This window comes from Clytia hemisphaerica, unplaced genomic scaffold, assembly GCF_902728285.1.
Source record: "Clytia hemisphaerica strain Z4C2 unplaced genomic scaffold, Clytia hemisphaerica genome assembly, whole genome shotgun sequence".
Lineage (NCBI taxonomy): Eukaryota > Metazoa > Cnidaria > Hydrozoa > Leptothecata > Clytiidae > Clytia > Clytia hemisphaerica.
Window position 1 is genome coordinate 743,605 of NW_027103638.1, and position 21,504 is coordinate 765,108.

At 35.0% G+C, this 21,504-nt stretch overlaps 1 protein-coding gene across 4 annotated transcripts; it reads left to right on the forward strand.

Annotated features, from left to right (window-relative positions):
- The first annotated feature begins 455 nt into the window (after positions 1-455).
- Positions 456-21,111, forward strand: LOC136802754 (uncharacterized). 4 transcript variants are annotated; one of them, XM_067059512.1, is made up of 7 exons: positions 463-1,543; positions 5,308-5,435; positions 5,891-6,016; positions 6,592-6,888; positions 7,188-7,262; positions 7,860-8,009; positions 8,386-10,838. In XM_067059512.1, the coding sequence occupies exons 1-7, from the start codon at positions 691-693 to the stop codon at positions 8,542-8,544; spliced, it is 1,788 nt and encodes a 595-aa protein (XP_066915613.1). In that variant the 5' UTR covers positions 463-690; the 3' UTR covers positions 8,545-10,838. The 4 variants fall into 4 exon arrangements, with proteins under 4 accessions (XP_066915617.1, XP_066915616.1, XP_066915613.1 ...); XM_067059514.1 differs by lacking the exon at positions 8,386-10,838 and having other exon boundaries at positions 7,188-7,360; positions 7,860-7,933; XM_067059516.1 differs by lacking the exons at positions 6,592-6,888; positions 7,188-7,262; positions 7,860-8,009; positions 8,386-10,838 and adding exons at positions 19,128-19,331; positions 20,333-21,111 and having other exon boundaries at positions 456-1,543.
- Positions 21,112-21,504: the final 393 nt, after the last annotated feature.

Genomic DNA, 21,504 nt, shown 5'->3' on the forward strand with positions numbered 1-21,504 from the left:
TGTATTACACTTTTTTATAAGAACCAGTAAAGTTTTGCTGAGGCTCGGCTATGTTCTTAATTTTTTTGGCACTTTGAGCCTCAAATTGTTCTTATAATGTCCTTATTTATAGGGTGTAATTGAGGTTTTTTAGGCATTATACCGAATTTTTACTACTTTGACCCCTAAATTGCTTGAAATTGAGTAATTCCAGGCTCAGCATTGTTCTTATTTTTTTGGCGATTTGGAGCCTCATTGTTCTTATAAAATTGTTCTTATAAAGTGTATTCCTATTTGACTGTTGCTATGGAGGCGGAGAGTACCAGTGATTTTGTGTAATAATTAAAGTAAGTAAAAATTATTTGGGCACGGACTATGTCTAATCATTGTTTGTCATTTACCCTAAATTATTCATTCTTGCAACTTACTACTATGTCAATAATTTGTAACAAAGTTATGATTTGTTTTGATTATCTAGGTAAATAAAAAAACAAAGAACAGGATAAGATAAATAAAAGAAGATAAACAAAAAAGAGACATATTGTCAGTACCAGTATCAAAGCGAACCCCCTCATTGAATCTAAATCAATGAATCAAAAAATTGAAATACGAGCCGTCATGTGACATGTTTGTTTAAGACATTACTTCTATTATTGTAACCACCATCAAAAGAATAGAAAAAGGAAAGGGAGAAAAAACGTACGATAAATAATGAAAAATATGCGTCAAATCGCCAGACCAGCATCAGTAGACGAGGAGAAGGATCAAACTGATGCAGCAGCAACGAAATATAAGAATTTTAACAACAGAAAAACGAGTGGATCAACAGTTTCAAGTGACGATCAAAATACAGTTGGCGAATTTATTAACCCTGTTTACCGTGATAGCAGTATTAAACGTGACGACCAAAATAACATCTCTCAAAAGGACAAAGAAGCCTACGACTCGTTAAATTTCAGATCAGATTCAAAGGCTAGTCAACAAAACGGACATCCAGCACGAACTGATATAACCAAACCCCCTGGTGAAGAGATTGAGATGGGTGTACATAATTATGGATACGGAGACAACGAAAAAGCTAGACCCAATTCATGGGATAAAAGTATTTCAACTTTTAGCCCGTACGCTGTAGATACTCCGATCGGCGGACCAGTTGAGTCGCAAAGTAACACAGGACTTTCTGTACAAGATAAACGAAATAGCATTTCAAAAGGATCAGAATACAGTTTTATCGGAGAGGAGAATCCATATGCTGCACCGAGCATCAAAAATCCCGATTATGACACGATTCCGGGATTAGAAAAAGGACGTTTACCGCCGCCAAGACAGGGAACACGTAAAACCAATCTCGCTTACGAGTCAGCGGTCATCAAACATACAGAGGTTCGTAAAACTGTCGATAAATCGCCAAAAGAAGGCTACGCGGCTGAAGAAGGATCTAGCTGTTGTCATGTTATTTTTACAATTTTGGTGGGTCTGTTGGCATTGATTGCAATTGTTGTCGTCTTTCTAGTGGTTTTTGGTGTGATCAGTGCAAAGAAATGTAAAGAATGTGATGTTCAAGGTAAAAGAGCTTTTCTACAAACTTTTAAATTTCTTTTAATTTGTCAACTGTGCCAGCCTGTATATGACTATCCTTAAGCATCTAATGCGAGTGAACTTAAACAGTCCGTTATTGTACAGGCTACAAACTGTGCTTTTTTGATAAAAATACAAATCTCGTGATTTTCTCAGTGGTATTTTAAAAGATGATAAGAAAGGCTTTCTATTGATGAGGTACCACTCTGTAATTAGTCTGGAGACCATACTCTGTTACAAAAATATTTCTATCCTGTCAAAATCCCAACAACTTCACTGAAATACAGAGTATGGAATTATTGACTCAATTCAAATCACTTCAAATCACAAAAGAAAAAACCGTTATCTTTTCAAAACAATTTAAAAGCTCGCGCCACTTCTTGAAACAATAGAGCTGTTTGACGTCATACTTTTGTTTATCAAATCATAACAATAAAATATTAGCCAATCAAATTTTGCGCTGATTCTTACATCTTCAATAATTCCCGGCTACTATGTCAAAACTCTGATATTTTCTGCTCGAACTAAATGCTATACCTCAAAACCACACGGACATTGTAGCCGGGTCTCCCAGCTACTCTGTAATCTGACAAATCTGACGTCTTTTTTGAGATCGCTCAATGACAGTTATCTGTGTATCTCCATTTTTAATAACAGAAACTACTTTGGTATTTACTCTTTAAATAAGGGTTGATATACATCTATCAATGTAAAGCCATCTCAAACCTCAACCAATTAATTTTTGGGATTTGTGACATTTCTGTTCTTTCATGGTAATCTTGGAAACGCAATTTTCTAATGAGTAGGTAATGAGAATACGCAGGAAATTTCGTTTGGTTTAGGGGTAGTTCTTAGAAAAAACTTCTATTTTGTATCAGCCTAACCTTTTTTTTGATCAAATAACATCAGAACGAAAAAATAAAAACGTCGTTGATGTTCGCCGGAATTAAGGGTGCTAAGAATGGTTTATTGGTTCCAGTCCCCAGGCCAGAATTCTTTTCCAAATCTCTAATATGGGACACCAAGAAAAAACCATTTTAATACCGAGGGGTAAATCACTTGAAAAAAGCTGTACAATACTTTTTGACTTTTTTACTTTTTTTTTTACTTTTTGTAGAGTTTTACGATAATTTTTTGAGTGATTTACCCCTTGTCTAATAACGCATCCACTATAAGTCTCAGATTACGCCCGTAACTTAAAATAAGAAATTTCAAGTTAAATGATGCCAACAAATTCATATTACTTCCTCCTTTGTGTTTATGAAACGAGTATTGGTTTTCAACATATCTTGACCCTTGGACTTGTACAAAGATAAAAAAATTAAGATCTGTAACTATTAAGTGACCGTCCTACCCTCATTCACTCCTTCGTTATAAGAGATACACGCATTTTTTATAAGAATGGTGTTTTTTCAATTCTATCATGAATATTCTTAACCTTTTGGGGGAAAACTATTCTTAAGGCGTTCTTAGGTTTGGATTCAATCCCAGCCAAAATCTAGCATGTGCTTCAAGCAAAAATTTGGCATTTTTGTTGAACCTTTTTAGCTTTTAGCGTTGCCAAATTCCATGATGGTGGTATTCTTACCATATACCATATATATTTTTTTTGCCCAATTTCATCATAAATATTCTTATAAAGTAAATTCTTATAAAAAAAGCCTGTACTTAACATTTTTGACACAAGTGGACTAGTGAGAAACAAAAGGGTTAATAAAAACCAGCTACTAATTGGCAGACGGGCTTTGCGGAAAGCTTAAGAGAGATTTCATGATAAAGCGTCGTGTAAATATCATGCAACTAAAAGTCATTAATCGTATCCCCTGTTTGTCTTACAGTGTAACCTTCTTGTTTGTTTTCCTTTACTACCATTTCCGGGGGTTATCAATGGATAAACCACTAGTAGAATTTCATGAAATTAGTTCCTTGTTTACCCCCTGACACTTCTATTTGGCTTATAGTGGGTTGCTAAGCAAAGAACGCGTGGATTAAGGGATATGAAGGGCCACACACCTAAAAGCTGGCTGATATGTAGGTTATGCAATAGGGAGTACGAAAGCTTTGCGAAAACAAATACAGTGGAGTTTCTTTAATGCGAACCTCTCGACTCATGTCTTTTTAACTCGAACAAGTTTTCTAGTTCCTTCATTTAACAATGCTTTAAAAACCTTACTCCATATCTCGAAATGTCCTTAACTCGAACAAATTTCCCATACGTGTTCGAGTTATGGAGACTCGGCTGTAACTGAACGACATATACCTATCTCAATCAAAATTCTATAAATAACGTAAAGTAGTTTTTGAAACATGGCTTGGTAGGGGTTTTGATTATCATCTTCCCATACCTTAGCAGCTTTCACTGTCTTGCCTTAACACGAATATATTTTGCAAAGGAGACTTTCCCATAATGTGCCTAGCGTCAAACACATCAGCCAAATTCCATATGTGCATTTGCGCAGGCATGTTACCAAGGAAACAGATAAACAAAACAACAATTCTTTGAGACGAAATGAAGTGCTCCATGGTCTTGACCATCAGTCAGCCCCAGGTCTCTTACAGAAAACAACTTTTGGAGATTAATTGCACATTTTTTGTTAGACACTTGAAATATTTGAGTCAGTTTTGCGGCAGACTTGTAAACAACACCCACACAGAAAGAATTTAGCATTGTAAACGAAATATTTCTTAAAGAATTGGAGCCAGGTAGCTCTTTGTGTCTGAGGGCTCTTAATATTTTCCCGTTCTGTTTTTCCTACATTAAGGGCTCTGACCATAGTCAGAAAACTGATTTTAGTATCTGAACATAAAAGTTATGTTTTAGATTCTTTAACACATTTAACAAAGAATTGCCTTTATAAATTGCTTTTTAATCAAACTCCTTAAGAGTAATTAATAACTTAATTGCAAAAATGATGTTATGAACTTTAAAAAGACGTTAATAATATGTTGCATCACCTTCTTTTATAAAAAGTGCTAAGTTTTAATGGGTAATTAATCTTTTTGTTTCGAACTTTCTTCAAACTGTCCGCAAAGAATTGAACTATTTTAAATTTTGCGGAAAATTTTTCTAAAAAGATGTGTCAGAAGTTATGACTGTTTTTTTAAGCAAAATCCAGATGAAAAATTGATGAAATTGCACTATTTTGAAGATTTCGAGACAAAGAAGCATTTACAAAAATTTTCCGCAAAAATTTTTATTGTTCGGTTAAAGATACACCATCTAATGCGAAAAATTTTTCAAAATGTTTTTTCTTCGTCGAAACTAAGCTCTTCAAAGTTGAAATACTCTTCCTCGCAAAAGTCTTCATTTTCTTCTTCATCAAATTTTTTCAATGTAATTTTTGAATTTTCAGATTCAGAAATAGTTTGTCTAACAGAAAATGTATAATATGCCATAGTTTTGTTGGTTACATCAGTCAGAAAACACATTTTAAACACGGCAATTATGAAAAAATCACTATGGTCAGAGCCCTTAAAAAACAAGAGGTGAAATCTTTGTTCGACTTACCTTGAATGAAAAGATTCTAACCGCGCCCATTATACAAACTCACTCAACTAATTCCAAAAATACTTATTTTTAAATTTGAACTGTAATTTTGTAACCCAGAGCGACTTGTATCCCATTTTACTGGTAAAAATGGTACAATCATTCATGAGTGTTTTCGTAAGCATTTTCAGAATCATACTAAAAGCGAACTAAAAAACTGAGAACGGTTTTCCTTAAGGTAATATCGCTTTCTTTCATTACAGTGCCATCAACAGACTCTCAAACGGGAGGCCAGAACGGAAATGATGCAAACAAGGCAATTCTTGCTGAAATCGAAGCATTACGTAACAACTTGACTGCACTACACAAGGCGATGGCTAATAACCCGAAGGTAGGTATTATCCAAATCAAAAAAAATGCCAAATAAAAAAGCCAACCGTGATGCTAACTAATGAATGTCTCAATATAATCATCATCGGAGACAAAAGCGGTTGTAAACTTTCGATGTACAGTTGACGCTCTCTAATTCGACGTTCTATTATTCGATACGCTCCATTATTCGATGAAATCTAAAGCCCCTGTCAACAAAAAACTCTCATAAACGACGCTCCCTTATTCGATGAAAATCCAATTCCACTTGAAGATCGAATTAGAGAGTGTGAATGGTACTTCGAATCAAATAACGGTTTTGTGTCATTTAGGAGAGGTGTTCAAGAGTGGAATATCATCAAATAGAAAAAAAACACAAAAAAAAACAGACCTCAATCATGCAGTCATCGGAGTGATAAAGTCTTACTATTTGAAGTTTCTACAGAAAACTGATCAATTTTCAATCCTTATTTTCAGCCGGTCAACCAGACAGGGACCATCATTTTATTACAAAATGAAGTTTCGCAACAAAAATTACACGTTCAAACACTCACTAACGAACTTGCAAAGCAACGCAATTTGACTTCATCTCTTAACCAAACGGTATGTGGTTTTTCCATTCCTATTTCTTGACTCTTTTTTTTCTTTCAGCCAAAATTTAGCTGCAAACCCTTCTGTGTTTCTTTTTGTAGGTTGAATTTTGTCAGAGTATTTTTTTGAACATTTAAAAGTAGACTTCGCTAATTCGATTTTCTGTAAATCTCACGACTTTAACAAACTAGATCTCTCGTTCGAGTTCGACAAAATAAACTGTATCTAGCGAATTTTGTTTTACTTGTCTTATCAACCGTGTGTTTATGCTAATGTTTTACTGACTGATTAACATTTTCGCAAGTGTTTGATTTTTTCTGACTATTATATGATTTTGGCATCAATTTTTGTCTGAATAACATTATACACTTTTGCAGAAAATATTTGAAAGGTCAGAAGACTGAATGCGCTAATAAAAAGTAACTAACGAATCTTTTGACTTAATTTCTCTATTGATATATATATATACTTAAATAACTTCAGGATAACTAACGAATAATCAACAAACTAAATAACCAACCTAATTAAAACTAACCTAAAATAATTAAAAAACTCGTAAAATATCGTAAATGACATTAAAATTACAGACGCAAAAGCTGAAAGAACAATTCACACTCAACAAACAACAAATGATCAAATCTGACGAAACTTTACGAATCCGGCAAACAACTCTATTCAACACTGTCCGAAAGTTAGATCAAACAATTTCAAAAAATATGACTCGGACAGAAGCTAAAATTGGTCAAATGAATGCTTCGCTGGCGAATGACATTTTACAGACCAGATCAGATATCGTAGATGTATTGGCAAACAAGATATCAACGAGAAATTTTACCAAACTAATTAATGACTCGCAAAATGTTGTGGATCAGCTTTATGGAATGGTAAGCCCTATTTTCATTGATTTGTCCATCCCTCTCCCCGTCCATACTACCCCTTGCATTTGGTCCCAATTTCTATCCCTCAGATGATTTAGATGAAAAATTATCCAATGTCAGTTTTGTTAATATTTTTCAATTTCTTTTTGATCCCCTTTGATCTAATGGAAGGAAATTTCCCAATGTCACATTACACACATCTTTCCAAATTATGGGGATATCTTCCTTGGCAGAAAAATTTAAAATGGAAAATTATTATCTGGATATTTTTCTGAGCTAAAATAATCGATGTTTCATTATTTTAGATCAATGTAAGCAGAGACAACATTGTCAAGTTGAATTCCTCACTTGCTAGTAACTTGGAAACCCTTGAACAAGATGTAAGTAAAATCACATACAAAATAACTGGAAATCTACTAACAACATGTAAATTGGACAACAAGCTACTAATAAAAATAACCAATCACTGATTTTAAAGGTAAGGCTTATTTATCAAGACTGACATTTTTTGCAAATTTATATTCTAATTACCGCCGCCAAATTCTGAAAATTAGTGGTCTTATAAAAGCCTATTATCTTGGTTGTCTCGAATACAATGACTGGTTACTGAGGGCTGTACTGAGAAATATTGCCCGAGGTCAAGTAAAGACCGAGCTTGCAAGGTTGTTGCGTTGATCGAGGGCAATATCTCACAGTTCATGTCGCACGACATGAGCGAAAACTTTTTGACGTTTTTGTAAGTGCATCGGTCGATTGAAAAATGAAGCAATTCCATTGGTCGAAATTGGTGTAACGGATGAAAAAAGTAGAACTTCTTTCAACCTTTTTTTGTTCGCGCGAAACTTTTTTATGACGTAATCTTTTCTTCAGGTAAAATAGGCTAAGAAAAAAGCTGTCACCCATTTCGCGCGAAAGTGGAGACCGGCCTTAAGGAAATTTTATCCTAATAATTGATATATTATGTTATTTTCTAACAGATTGACTCATTGACAAAAAGGCAGAACAATGGAGGGTTGAACGGATGTAAGCCAGGACGAAGAAGCGTCGTTTCATCTGACATCTCTGACAAAGCTTCAGAAAATTTTCGAAACAACCTCAATGAATATGTCCTTGCAAACAATAACCCGGTAAGAACATCAAGCTAAAGCTAACTCTCGCTAATTCGAGCACAAAGTTTAATTTGTTCGAATTACAGAGAATATTTCAATAAAGATAGGTCTCCTTGGTGGCAATTAAGAATTAGTTCATCGCAAACGAGGAGCTAAATGTCAACAGGAATGAAGCTTTTAAATCACAGTGTGTCAAGAAAAAAAGCAGAATTTATATAAAATAAAATCCTCAAAACCCAGACGGAAATTTTTGTTTCGTATTCGATAGATTTTTGTTTAAAAATGGGCTTTTGTTAAGTTTAGATTCCGACAAAGTCAAAGTAACATTATTTTCAGCTTCAAACATGTTTTCGCCGAGTTAATGGTAATTTCCAATTATTTCGTCTCATTTCAGTCTGGTACAAAAGTGTTATCTGCAACATGTGATACTACAGCAAAACTTGTTGTACTTTCTGTAGAAAAAAATGGACAATACAAATGTGACTGCACAGGAGTTGATGCTAAAGCAAAGAATATGACGTGTACTATTAACTATGTACATTGCCCTATCTAGATGAAGAGTACCTGGAGGTACCATCATTGAGTTTAAATCCGAGCGCTAGAGAGAAATCTTCGACCTTTTTTCAAGCAAGAAAAAGTGAAGCCGTAAAATTTACACTGTTTTTAGGTTGACGGATTAAATCTAATGCTTTCTTTGTTTTCAAGCGTTACATTTTTCGAAACCCGATAATAGATTTTATTTTCAATTCGCCGTTTGTGTGAAAACCACGCGGGTCACGTGTTTTAGATGGGAAATAAGTGGATTCATTTTCAATCCAAGATTTCCAAATCTAGCCTCTCCGGTGTTCTAAAACTCAACGGATGTCGTGTTGTCCAAAGTTCTAGATTGATCGGTGATTTATCCCGTCATTGCTTCTCATCTGGCACACAACGTTGTTTCAACGTTCATCTAACGTTATATGGACGTTGTGAACGTTAAATAAATGTTGAAACAACGTCTTTATACCAAATTTCTTGATTGCTTTAATATGACAATAGCGATTTTGAAGATTCGCTAGACTTTGTGTTCTTTAAAGTTTGTATCTTTTATATTTATCTTTTGATATGATTTTGGTACGTTTCATTTAATTTAATATCTTCAGGATTGCACAGGATGTAATCTTTTTGGACATTGTGTTTTGTAGATAGATGTATATAAATTTGTAATGTAAATTATTTTTTGACCATTTGTGCTATTATACGTTGGAATTTCAGTAAGCTCTTGCACGAGGGATCAGATCCTTGTTTTAGTATGGTAAAGATATTCAGAACCAATTATATTGTTCCAAGGTTAAAGAATCTAGTGGGAATGGTTTTGGAGTACAATTTTTAAACATTGAATTTAGAATGGGGATGAAATCAAAGTCCTTTTCCCAGTGGGGCTGAAATTCGAGGGTATTTTCCGACCGAGGACGAAATCTTTGCCAAATTTTCTAGTAGGGCTGGGGTCCCAGTTGGTCTGTGACACAGGGGTATAGTATTTGAAAGGTACCCTTTACTTTTTAGTGTTTAGCCCCGGGTTTAGCCCCGGGTTATTCGTATGTAGATAGACATTTTATAAATAGTATTACAAATAAAATTATTGTTTCTTTATTTATAAGAAATTTTAAAATTGAATTAAGATTTATTTTTTTGTAAATATTAAATCTTTATTAATTTTGTAATTAAAATCATCTTTAAATTCAATGGCTGGAAGATTGGGTACTACTAAAATTACCTAATTAAGTCATTAAGTTGACTTTTGCTGTACCAGAACTTCTACCAGAACTACCAAACTAATCTTTGACCTAGTCCTAGTTAAAGTATTTTTTCTTTCGGCGGGCAGATTTTTGTACAAATTTGTGTAAATACAGACCAAATTTTTTATTACAATTTAAATTTATTTGTTTAAATGAATTATATCATAGTGTAAATAAGGCTTTAATATTAGTAACATGTAATGTATATAGCATTTTAGTGTCTACCCTGAGGGACCAGTCAGCATAAGGTCATGACACTGTAAATAAGAGTCAACAGAAAAAAATTCCCTTTTTGACATTCTTGTGTGAATTAGTGGTAGGTCTCTTAGTAATCGGACATCTCTCGGACATCTTTTGGACGTCTTTTGAACATCTTGTAAGAGGATCAGTATTTCAATATTTTTCTTTCCTGTTTGTCTTATGTGATGCGTCACTTGCAGATTCATCAGTTTTTGTTGTCCATTTTTCTCGAAAGTACTTTTAATAAGATGGTACGATATTTCCACTTTTTTCCTTATTTTTATTTTCTGTCGTTTTCCGGTAGTTTTCTCATTTTCTTTACTGCAATGGACTCTCTCTCTAATTCGATCTTCAAGGGACCAAAAATTTTATTCGAATAGACCTTAAATCGGAGTTTTTGATTTTTCTAAAATCAATGGATTGTGGGATTGTTTCGAGTGTATTACAATAGAAATCTCTTAGGAATTCCTCGAGGGAATTCTATTGTAATACACTCGAAACAATCCCACAATGCATCGCTTTTTAAGAAAAATCAAAAACTCCGATAAGGTCTATTAGAAAAAGATTCAAATTACAGTGTTTTATTATACTTCGTTCAAATTAAGAGGACTAACATTTTAATTCGAGTTATCGAAAGATTCGAATAGTAGAGCTTCGAATTAGAGAGAGTTGATTGTAATTCTATTATGGGGTCTTTTTAATGCTTCTCATTATAGATCTCCCAATTTCTTACAGCAACATAATTCTTAGGTTTTTATATTCTAGAATTATCTTTCATTTTTATCTTTTCAATTTCTTTCAAAGAATAAATTAACTGAATTACAAAATTTATTACCTTGTGTCATAATTGTTTTGCCTAACTAACTTCGCCCTCAAAAACATCAGAAACTTTCTCTTACACAGTAGGTGGTTTATACACCCCTGTCTCACAGCCTCGGTAAAGCTTTTTCCCACAGTGGGGGATAAAATCTTCCATTGAAAATCCAATGGGGATAAAAATTCTATTGTTCCTAAGTCGAAAAATCAGGTGGGGATGTTTTTGGAGAGCGGCTTTTTACATTGAATTTTGAATGGGGATGAAATCAAAGTCAATTCCCCAGTGGGGATGAAATTGTAGGTCTTCCCACCGGGGACGAGATTTTGGCCGAATTTTCCAGTGGGACTGGGCTCGGGACTGGGGTCCCAGTGGGTCTGTGACACAGGGGTGTGTTTATCTAGTACCCCTTGGCCGGGCTGAACATATTCTTAGTTCAGTTGTCAGACCCAAAAGTGTATTTCAAAGGCGGTGCTATTGTCGCATTGTCGAATTCAGATATGGTGTTCTATAGAGGGCAATACTCATTAGAGCGTGGCGCTAAATGGAGGAAAAAAGCTTATTTTTCACAAAATATATAATTTAGCTTTTGTCTGTATCTCAAGTTGCAAATTGCAATTTTGAATATGACCAAAGAAGGAAATCATAAAAAAATTACACGAGAAAAGAAAATTCGCAATCTGCTCACAACTATAAACCTAACTATGACTGTAACAAACTTATTATGCAAAGCTCAATACTTAGTGTTTTGAGCACTCTGGTGTCAACAGCAGTCTATGCTCACTTACCCGAGCCACACTGATGAGTCCTAGGAAAGATGAAACACGTGTTTGCGGATAGATATAACCCACAACTATACATGAATTTAACAAAAATTAAGAGTCGTGACTATTTCAAGTGTTGCAACCCACTTTTCAAAATAACAAAATTCATGTTAAAATTTGTCAAAGAAAAATAAACAAGGTTTATTATCTGAGTGGATTTGTAACCAAGCCTACCTTCTTTATCTTATTTAGATTAGAGGGAAGCATGCTGGCCTATGGGAGTCACCGGCATTTCACAATTCATCAGTTTACATTTTACTACTAGTAATTTTCCCTTAGAATTCATAGACTTTATAGACATTACATCGTGTGTAATGTATGTGTGTAAAATCTTGATACATGTCTAATAAAATTATCATCATTGAAGTGAAATTCACGGCCAAGAAACTGGTCAAACCTTTTGTCGGTTGTTGTTTATCGAGAAAAAGGATAGAGTATCATATATCCCTGCCTCGTTGACCCGATACTCTTAGGTTCCAAATAAACGGGCCCCCTGTTAATCTTTCAAAAATCTTCCAACCCCCCGGAATTTTTCAGCTTTCAAAGAGAAGGTCCCTTATAATTTCCAAACCCCCCGGCAATTAGATCCCCCCGTTTATTTGGAACCTAAGAGTAGGTAGTTTGGATTACAAGAGGATTTGACTGACGATACACCCATCAGGCCTTAAAACGGCGTAGTTGGATTTTGAGGGGAAAAAGGAAACCTTCTTCTTGACGCCCCTACATTGCGTGTTTGAATACCATCGTCGAATGTATTTTTTCGGAATTTTATTTACCAGTCAGACTGCACTACGAGATAAGATATCTTTTGTTTTTTGAGATTATAGAGACTATTTTTTACCCAACTCAACACTTAAACCTAAGACTTCTTTGGATTATCAAATTTAATGTTTTCCTCAGTGGGGATAGAATTTAGTGTAGTTTTCGAATGAGATTTCATGGTAATACTTAATTGAGCTGACGGGGATGCGACACAAACTCTTTAACATTGATAGTCAAGAAAAAGACCTTTTTCTAACTTTGATCTTTGTTACTAGTAAACTTTAAATGTCAGGTACTTCTTGATCGTAGACCTATCACCTGTCATCGCAAAGACTTGGTTTACACGAGAGCTTGAAGTGCTTTTAACATATAAAAACAAAGTCGAAAATATTTTCTCATGCTAACCCGATGGAATTTAAGGCCCTCTTCACCTAAACCATCAAATTTCAAAACACGATTATACAAGTTGTTATTGGCGTAAAGTACTTTTCAGGAAAACCCATCCTTGTAATACCTTCTGAAATCACGTAATTTTTTGACCCGTGATTGGTTGAAAGTGCGACGTATTGGCTTAAAAAAAAAGAAAAGTTACATAATTTCGTGGAAGTTTTACAATGGTGATGTCCTGAATGAGAAAATTACCATAGGGTCTACATTTTGTTTTTAATCCTTGAATTACAAGAAATTTTGGGGAGAGGCAAATCTAGAATTTCTTTATCTTTTATCCGCCAGATTAATATCGGAGAATATAGGTATAAATTTACTTGATTTATTGGCATTATCAATTCCTTTAAGGATGGTACAAGACAACCCAGATAACTTTTTTATAATGAAAAATGGCCTTTTTTCACAAGTCGCAACATAGGATTACACAAGCGAAAAGCGTGAAAAACAGCATGGATGCAACCATGGCCTTGGGAGGTTAAGAAAATTTCTCATATAAGTAAAGTAGCCGTAAATGAATGACAATATTTCGTGTTTGACCTTTTCCCTACCCCGAAGAAAAAACATCTCACCTTGTCACTTCATTTTCAATGGAACTGTAAGCCCAGTGGTTTGAACCCCTAATGTTTAAGTTACAAAACGCCGACGGCATATTATTGCGTTTCGATACAACATTTTTGTAAGACCATTGTTTGCTACTACTCTGAAGATCCCGAATAGTAGGGGGCCTCCGAATAAAAGGTTGGGACGTCCTGAACTTGTTCAAAATATGATAAACTGGGAGACCTGATTACCGGGGGTTGTAGATTGTACCTCTAAAAAGCCCGAGATAAGTTAATTGTAGACTAAAACCAGGCTATTTAGAACACTTAATATTTTCAAAAATAAATAAATGAGGGGTCTAAATAAGAACGGGAGATGGAGATTCGAAAAAAATATCTCTTCAAAAAAAATCAAGTGATTCTGTTCCGTAATCATACCGGAAACACGATACAATTTAATAAAACCTTATACAACATAGAAACTAAGTTATGACATATCCGTATTTTTTCAACCGAAGTTATGAATGACCCTTCACCATATTCAGAGATGACAAGTATAAGAATATTAAGTATATGAACAAATTATAGATGCTGAGTGATTTTTGCGTAGGATGTACTCTGTCAGTACATGTTGAAAATGTCATTCATTTTCATCCATTAATGTAGTACTACTACTACCCATTATGAAAGTCTAAAAAGTTCCTTTTGATTGGACAAACAAATTTTTAGAGCTTAAAAAATGCCTAAAAACAAGTTACTTAGAAACTATACTGTAATTTTTATGATTTTTCAAAAATTGTGATATTTTAAAACCTCCCTGTAAAGACCACCAGAAATATACCTCATAAAATTTGTTTTATTTTACCCCCCCCCACCCCATTAAAAAATCACCAAAAACTACCCTAAATCTTTTTCAAACAGGAACTTACAAATGTACTTTCTCGCCCTTCTGTCCAAAATGACACTTTCTTTCATTGCAAATTGCAATAGTCTTATATTAAATCAGGAAGAACTGCTTTCATTCCAAGGAGGTTCACATCAACAATCAGGAAGCTGTCACGTCAATGACAAAATCTTCCTTAAGTTGATATGAACTCGACAACTAGACGAAATCAAAATATTGTTGTTCCTTTTGAACTGGTCCTTTTTGCGGAATTTTTGTTTCCTTTCTGTTTCTCTGCCAAAACCAGAAAGGATGTTTTTCTTTGGATAACTGATAGTATTTAACTGATCAAAGAACTGATGATATAGAGATGTGTTTTTTGTTTTCATCATTTTTTGTACTATTACACTATCTTCTTTAGTCATGTATCACAAACGATTGACAACCAAAAAAATGGCCCCTATTTGTTTTCACATCAAAATTTAAACTCACTATAATCCTACCTCACTTCGCTCTCGTGTTCTTTCTAGTAAAAACTTATATAACAGACCCGGCGGACCAACCGTAAAAATGGGTAGGCTGAAGACCTTCAGATTTGTAAGAGAACTGGAAACTACCATCAAGTCACTGGGCGGAATCAGAGATTTCCAATCCTGGAAATATCTTGAAAATGTGATATTTCCATATGCATTAGCAAATATGGAAATATGACTTTTCTATATTTCCAAAGTTGAGGATATATCATATTTCATGATATTTCCAAATCTTAAATTCATTGAAATATCATATTTTTAAAATATGATTTTTCAATCCTGGAAATATCATAAAATATCATGAAATCTCTTATTTCGCCCAGTGGTATTTTGGTTTGGTTTTTCACTTTATTTGCAAAAACTCCCTTTGGGAAGGTGTGAAACCCGAATAGGCGCGGTCAGGCTGTCACGAGATGCTGAGAAAATGCATGCAAACAAACTCGGCTTAAAAAAAAGAATTCTATACTAAAAATCAGGCTTAGACAAGATCCAAATAAAAGATATATGACAAATAATCGCTGTATTTGTCCTAGCTTGAAATCAGGTTGTGTGGTCGTCTGTGATACTGTTTGTGCGTAAAGGCGAATCATGTACATAGCTTTACCAGGACTTCCACGAATTTTGTAGCCTACATAAAAGTTCATTTTTATGTTAATTTCAAAATTTGATATTATGTATGAACTTAAAAAATCAATATATCTTTTAACTTGCGGACGAATCGTAATGCCCTTTAAAAATTAATTCGCCAGTAAATTGTACTATTTATCAACAGAAACATCAATTATAAATGTAAATTTAATTTAACTCAATAAACCATTCCGTAATGAAAGCACTTTTAAAATCGAATGCATAGCCATCAGATAGTTAGAAACTTGTTTTAAAAGACTCTTTACCTATAGATAAGTTAACCGAAAAATAAAACTTATTCAAAAAATATGCTATGCATTTTTCCACAAAATTTGACCAAATTCCATGAAAATTAATTATCTTATGGCTATGCATTTAGATTACGAGCGCTGAGGTCATAACTGGACCCCGAGGACCTCAAGGACCACCAGGAACGAATGGTACAAATGGAGCTCTCGGCCCCACCGGGCCCCCTGGAATCAATTTGGAAGGATGTAGAAAAAAGAGAAAGAGAGGAGTACAATCGCTTAATCTTCGGTTAACAACAACTGGCCAATGGGATACTAAGGTAAGATGAATTTTCATTCATTTTTAAACACCACACTTTACCCGAATATCAATACAAATGTCTCTAGGGAGCTGGTTTTAAGTATAAAACATTCACATTTTGTTATAAACAAATAAGAAAGTCAGTAAGAAACAAAATCAGAAGTTTTTTCTAATCATGGAAAAAATACAACATGTAACTGTCCTCCTCAAAAAGACCTTAAATGGAAATGAAATTTCACGAAGCATCAAAGAAGTCTCTTGAAAGTAGGACAAAATTCCTCCAATCAATTGCTTATTCGAACATCTATATATTCGATAGAAGCAGGGTAAAAGGAATAGAAACGAAATGAAAAATGGCCTGTTAGAATTTAATAAAATCATTATTGAAGAGTACATTGTTTCGTAGGACTTTGCTCTCGTCATTCGTATCCTTTATCAAGACCTGGACAAAGATTCTGTCTATATATTTATATTTTTGGTTTTAGACCGAGAAGATTATCAGCGCTTCGTGTACGAGCAAAAAAGCAGTATCGATGCAATTAATATCCAGTGAGGATGATGGTGTGGTTGATTTACCAGCAGGTAATTACGAATGCGAATGTCGAATGGAGTCGATCACTGACGGAGAATGTGTGCTTCATTATTGGATTTGCCCGAGCAATTAAAGTGGGTTTAAAAAGTCATTATGATGTATTGAAAAGTGTTAAGCAGAGGGAGAACTTCACTTCAGAGCTAGGAACTGCTGAAATTTAAACTACGAAACTAAATAATGGGTTGTAGAAAGCTCAGGGAATATCATATTCGTCATATTGCTGAACAAATCCTGGTGAATTGACTGTGCGTTAAAAAGACTTAAATGATCATGAACCTTAATGTTCAATAGACTAAAGAAACGACTGATCAAGTAGACAAAAAGCAAAATGTCATGGGCAGCAACAATCGGACACCCCCTTCTCACAGACCTTTTGGGACCCCTTCCTACTTGAAAAATTGGCCAAAATATCGTCCCTAGTGGAAGATTATACTCTAATTTTTGTCTATCTCTGACAATAATCACATAAGCAAATCCTTACTGCAAAATATTGTGCTTTTTCTTCCATTGCCACTGAATATTCTCGCTCGAAAACAATAGAATCCAAATCCCCAGCCATAAAAAAGCATGGGAATATCAATGCCAATTGAGTTTTGGTCTGTTATTTTTACACCCACTGGCTGAAAAAATCCTACCGGGTCTGTGAGAAGGGGGTGCAATCTGCAAACCAGAGAGGTGTATCTTGACAAAAAGGAATATGCAATGTACCTTTAATCAGAATTCAGGAAACTTCCCTCAAAGAGCTCTTCAAATGATATGAATATCTTTAACGAAAGAATAATATGGAAAATTCTTTCAGGCCCGGCGGAAGAGGAGAGACTGGGGAGACTTTAGCCACTTTTGAGAAGATGAGGTTTTGTTCTCGAATTCCAAGTGAATTTCATCCCATCCAAGCCTTCAGCCTCCCCACTTTTACGGTTGCTCCGCCGGGTATGTCTTTGATAAAATCTAATAATGTCAGCCCAATTTTGAGCTACTTTTATTACATGGGAAATGCTTCAATAATTTATACCCAAATAGGGTTCATTTCCAGCCTACGTCTGCCAGTCGGTGCAAAGATGTTCAAATTACTGAATTACTTTTTTATCAAATAGTAGACCTCTCATGCGATTACAAAACTAGATGTTTTATATAGGTAAGAATAACCTGAAAGTCGATTATCTTACAAACGCAATTATTTTAGAATTTTATATATTTAGATAATTATAATTGTATTTATCAATTTTAGACGTAAAATTTGTACATAAATTTTCTATTTTACTAAGCCACAGACTTTATTCCCTACTGAAACACTTTTTTGTATCTTTTGGTAAAAAGAACGAAGAGAGCCTTAGTATAACGTTATTATAACCATTATTCACACAATGTTTACCATAATACACCTTTTTGACCGTAGTCGCGCGGTTAGGTGCGTAACTACTTTTTACCACCCTAAACTCGATCCAATCCTTTTTTTACACTTTTTCTATATTGCCTATAGGTGCGAAATAAAAGACTGGGACGGTTTTAGGGTGGTAAAACGGACAAAAAATGCCCCCACGGCAATTGGCGGTTACGGTCGAAAAGGTGTATTCAATACCCATTCAATGCTCATCTAATCCCAACAGTGGGTACGTTTACACATCCCTGGCATATCATTATTGGTTCCGAGGGATTTTTATCTCAATCATGTGATTTTATCTGATATTCCGATGGCGAATTTGGTGGCCGCCCACGCTAAAGCTCTAATGGAGTATGCCAATTTCCATCGGAGAGAAATGATAGACGGCATTTGATGTACCGAATCCCCATTCGGGCTCAATTCAACTACTTTTGCGCGTAAAGCTAAAAAATATTTCGGTTGGACACCAGTTCTTGAAAACAAGGACTGGGGTTCAGACCTCTTGCTGCAAAATCTGTGACGCGGTATTTCAAAATTCCGTTATCTAAACCTTCCAGGTGTTGGAAAATTTCCCGAACTTCAGAGCATTATCGTGTCGCATAGGAATTTTTGCATCTGGTACCAGATAAACACGAGATTACGAACACGAAAAACTGCGATACACAAATAAAAAACTATCAAAACTATTTTCTTGCAAATAATTATGGTATGTCAGATGACAGGGCTGGGAAAGTACACTCTTGTATAGCGAACCTTCTCTATACAAGTGTCCCTGGGTTTGGTAAACGCACCCAATATCGTAACTGATGCTTCAATGTTTTCATTTTTCTGAGGTTTGTCATGAAGGCCTATTTTAGTGTCATTATAAAAAACCTCGGTCTGGCAATGTATTGTTTTAGCTTTTTGTTCAATCATAGTATAATATGGTTCAATATTCCTTTGTTACAAATAAAAGACGAGTTGCGATTTGCATGCTTTTTGATCACGTTACCAAAATCTCCTCTTGGGATAGGTCTATTTTTTAATCACATGATCAAAAAGTTTTCAAAATAGATCGATTTTGGTAAGTTAGCTCCATCTTTTAACACTAAAAAGAGACAAAAGCATTCTAGATCAGTGTTTTTATAATGACTGTCTGAAATAATTCATATTAATTTTTTTCTATAGTTTGAAGCAAAGAAGCTCGAAAAACCTGGTCCCGTAGGTCTTCAAGGCATCAATGGAGTCAACGGTACCTCTGGAGCACCGGGTCCAAGAGGGCCAGGGCCCAACTTGAAAGAGTGTACTTATGTAACAAAACCAAGTTCGAGGACCATTGGTGATGGCGATTCAATACCAGATCGATTGGTTGTAGATTACACATTCCAAAATGTAAGATTGTTTTTTATTAGACCTATGAACCATTAGCAAACTTCATTCATTAAAACTTGACTAGGATATTTACTAGACCAATTATATGAAAACAATGAGGCTAAAAAATGCAAAGTAAGAACAAACCAAAGACTAAACTGGCTGTCTATGGGTGATAGCAAATCGAGTCACAAAGTGACGAAAAAAAAAGTAAAGCATTCTCGTAGCAGGAAGGAGAATTTAGGGGTTCCCTATTCCACCATTCTGTATTCCGTTAAATTTTTTATTGAATCCTTCAAACATCGAATATCAAACTTGTTGTCAGAAATTAAGGAATTTTTGAATAGTTCTTAGAACTTCTGATTTTTTTGGCCAATGGACAAAACTCAATTTATAGTCTCTTGCAGTGATTTTCGAGATTCCGTCTTAATTTCGCCCCCACTTCGTTGAAAAAAGGGCCATGTCACTCCTCCACCAACTTACTGTCCCCTTAACAAACCAGTTACAAGAGCAGCCTTTATGTAGCGACCGTAGTGCAATGGTAGAGCTTCCGGCTACGGTGCGCAATGTTGTGGGTTCAACCCCCAGCCGGGTCATACCAAAGATTCTCAAAATGGTACTTGATGCCTCTCTGCTAGATGCTCAGCAATTAAGAGAAGGATCAAGGGTAAGTGGAGCAATCCAGGGGGAAAGAGTGGCGCCCTCCCCTACCTTCGGGTAGACAGCTACCGAAAGAGGAGCCTTCGGGTCGCCTCCGACTGCGGTCGCAGACTTACTTACTTACTTATGTAGCTTCAAGTTATTTTATTTACAAGGTGGAGTCGTCTATAATCCGTGTATTACAGTATTATAGGTGTTACAATACATGTAACGGAATAATACCAGTTTCTATAAACTAGACTAAACTTTTTCCTCTTCTCCTTTTCATTTTTTGTTGATTTTACTATATCTGAATTAGTTATGTTTGCTAGCATGCTAGACTATTTTATATACTGATCAAATCGTTTCTTCTTTACATACAGAACGAGGTGATTGTTGGTGGTTATTGCAGTAGTTCAGTCACCATCGATTTCGAGCTTACGTTACGTGAACAGGACAATCTTTATTTGTGTACATGCACAAACTTTAAAAGTGGATCATCAAAAGTCGATTGTCATATCAGTCTTTTCAGATGTCCAAAAGAACAAGCATGAACATCACAAATTATTGGGGAACGGACATTTTTAAAAGAACAGTAAATCATATCTTTTGGATTTGGAATACAACCTTGTGTCACAGCGCCGGTGGAACCTTTTCCCTCAATGGGGATAAAAATTCCTATTGAAATCCCAATGGAGATTCTATTGCTCCAAGGTTAAAAATCCAATGGGGATAGTTTTGGAGTGCAATTTTTAAACATTGAATTCCCATTGGGGATGAAATCAACGTGAATGTCTCAGTGGGGCTGAAATTCCGGGGTATTTTCCTGCCGGGGACGAAATCTTTGCCAAATTTTCCAGTGGGGCAGGGGTCCCAGCGGGTTTGTTACGCAGGGGTGTTGGAATTCTTTTGGAAAGTTGAATATTTTAATAGACGTATTATCAGAAGATACCTGTTCGATTCGGGTCCATGGCAAGAATATTGGCAAAATTTTTGCGGATTTCAACGGAGCTATTTACCAAAGATATAAATCGATATGTCTCTCATTTTACGAGGTGAGTATTCGAGTAGCCAAGATTGTTATACATATTAAAGTTTGGTATTTTGATATTTTAACATTTAAATTTCATTTAATTATCTGAATATAAGAACATTTGAAAAACAACCATTGTCCACACGTTCGTTCACCAAATTGTTGTCAAATTTATCAGAAGATATTTTTGTATTCGTTTGAATAGCATGAGGTAATATGAGGGTAGCTCATTTGCGCATAAATAAATTAATCTGCGTTAAACACCCTCGAGAATAACCTTTTAAGAGCCTTTAATGGTTCTTAAGTAGCGTAATTTTTTATCCTAAATTATTTTTAAATTTTGCATTGAGCGGCATTCTACTGTACAAACTGTACGTCAAAACAAAATTGAGGAGTAAATACAAATGCTTTTTGCTGAAAAACGCACTGTCATTACTCTTGTTGTGTTATTTCGATTCTTGCTATCTCAATCTAAAAGGATATCATCGTCAAATTGTCAAATTATTCCGAATCGTTACTGAA

Bases quoted from the DNA above. Each gene is read 5' to 3' on its own strand.
- LOC136802754 (XM_067059512.1), top strand. From the start codon at position 691: ATGAAAAATATGCGTCAAATCGCCAGACCAGCATCAGTAGACGAGGAG. The intron at 1,544-5,307 runs GTAAAAGAGCTT...CTTTCATTACAG, and splicing joins TAAAGAATGTGATGTTCAAG to TGCCATCAACAGACTCTCAA. The intron at 8,010-8,385 runs GTAAGAACATCA...GTCTCATTTCAG, and splicing joins TCCTTGCAAACAATAACCCG to TCTGGTACAAAAGTGTTATC.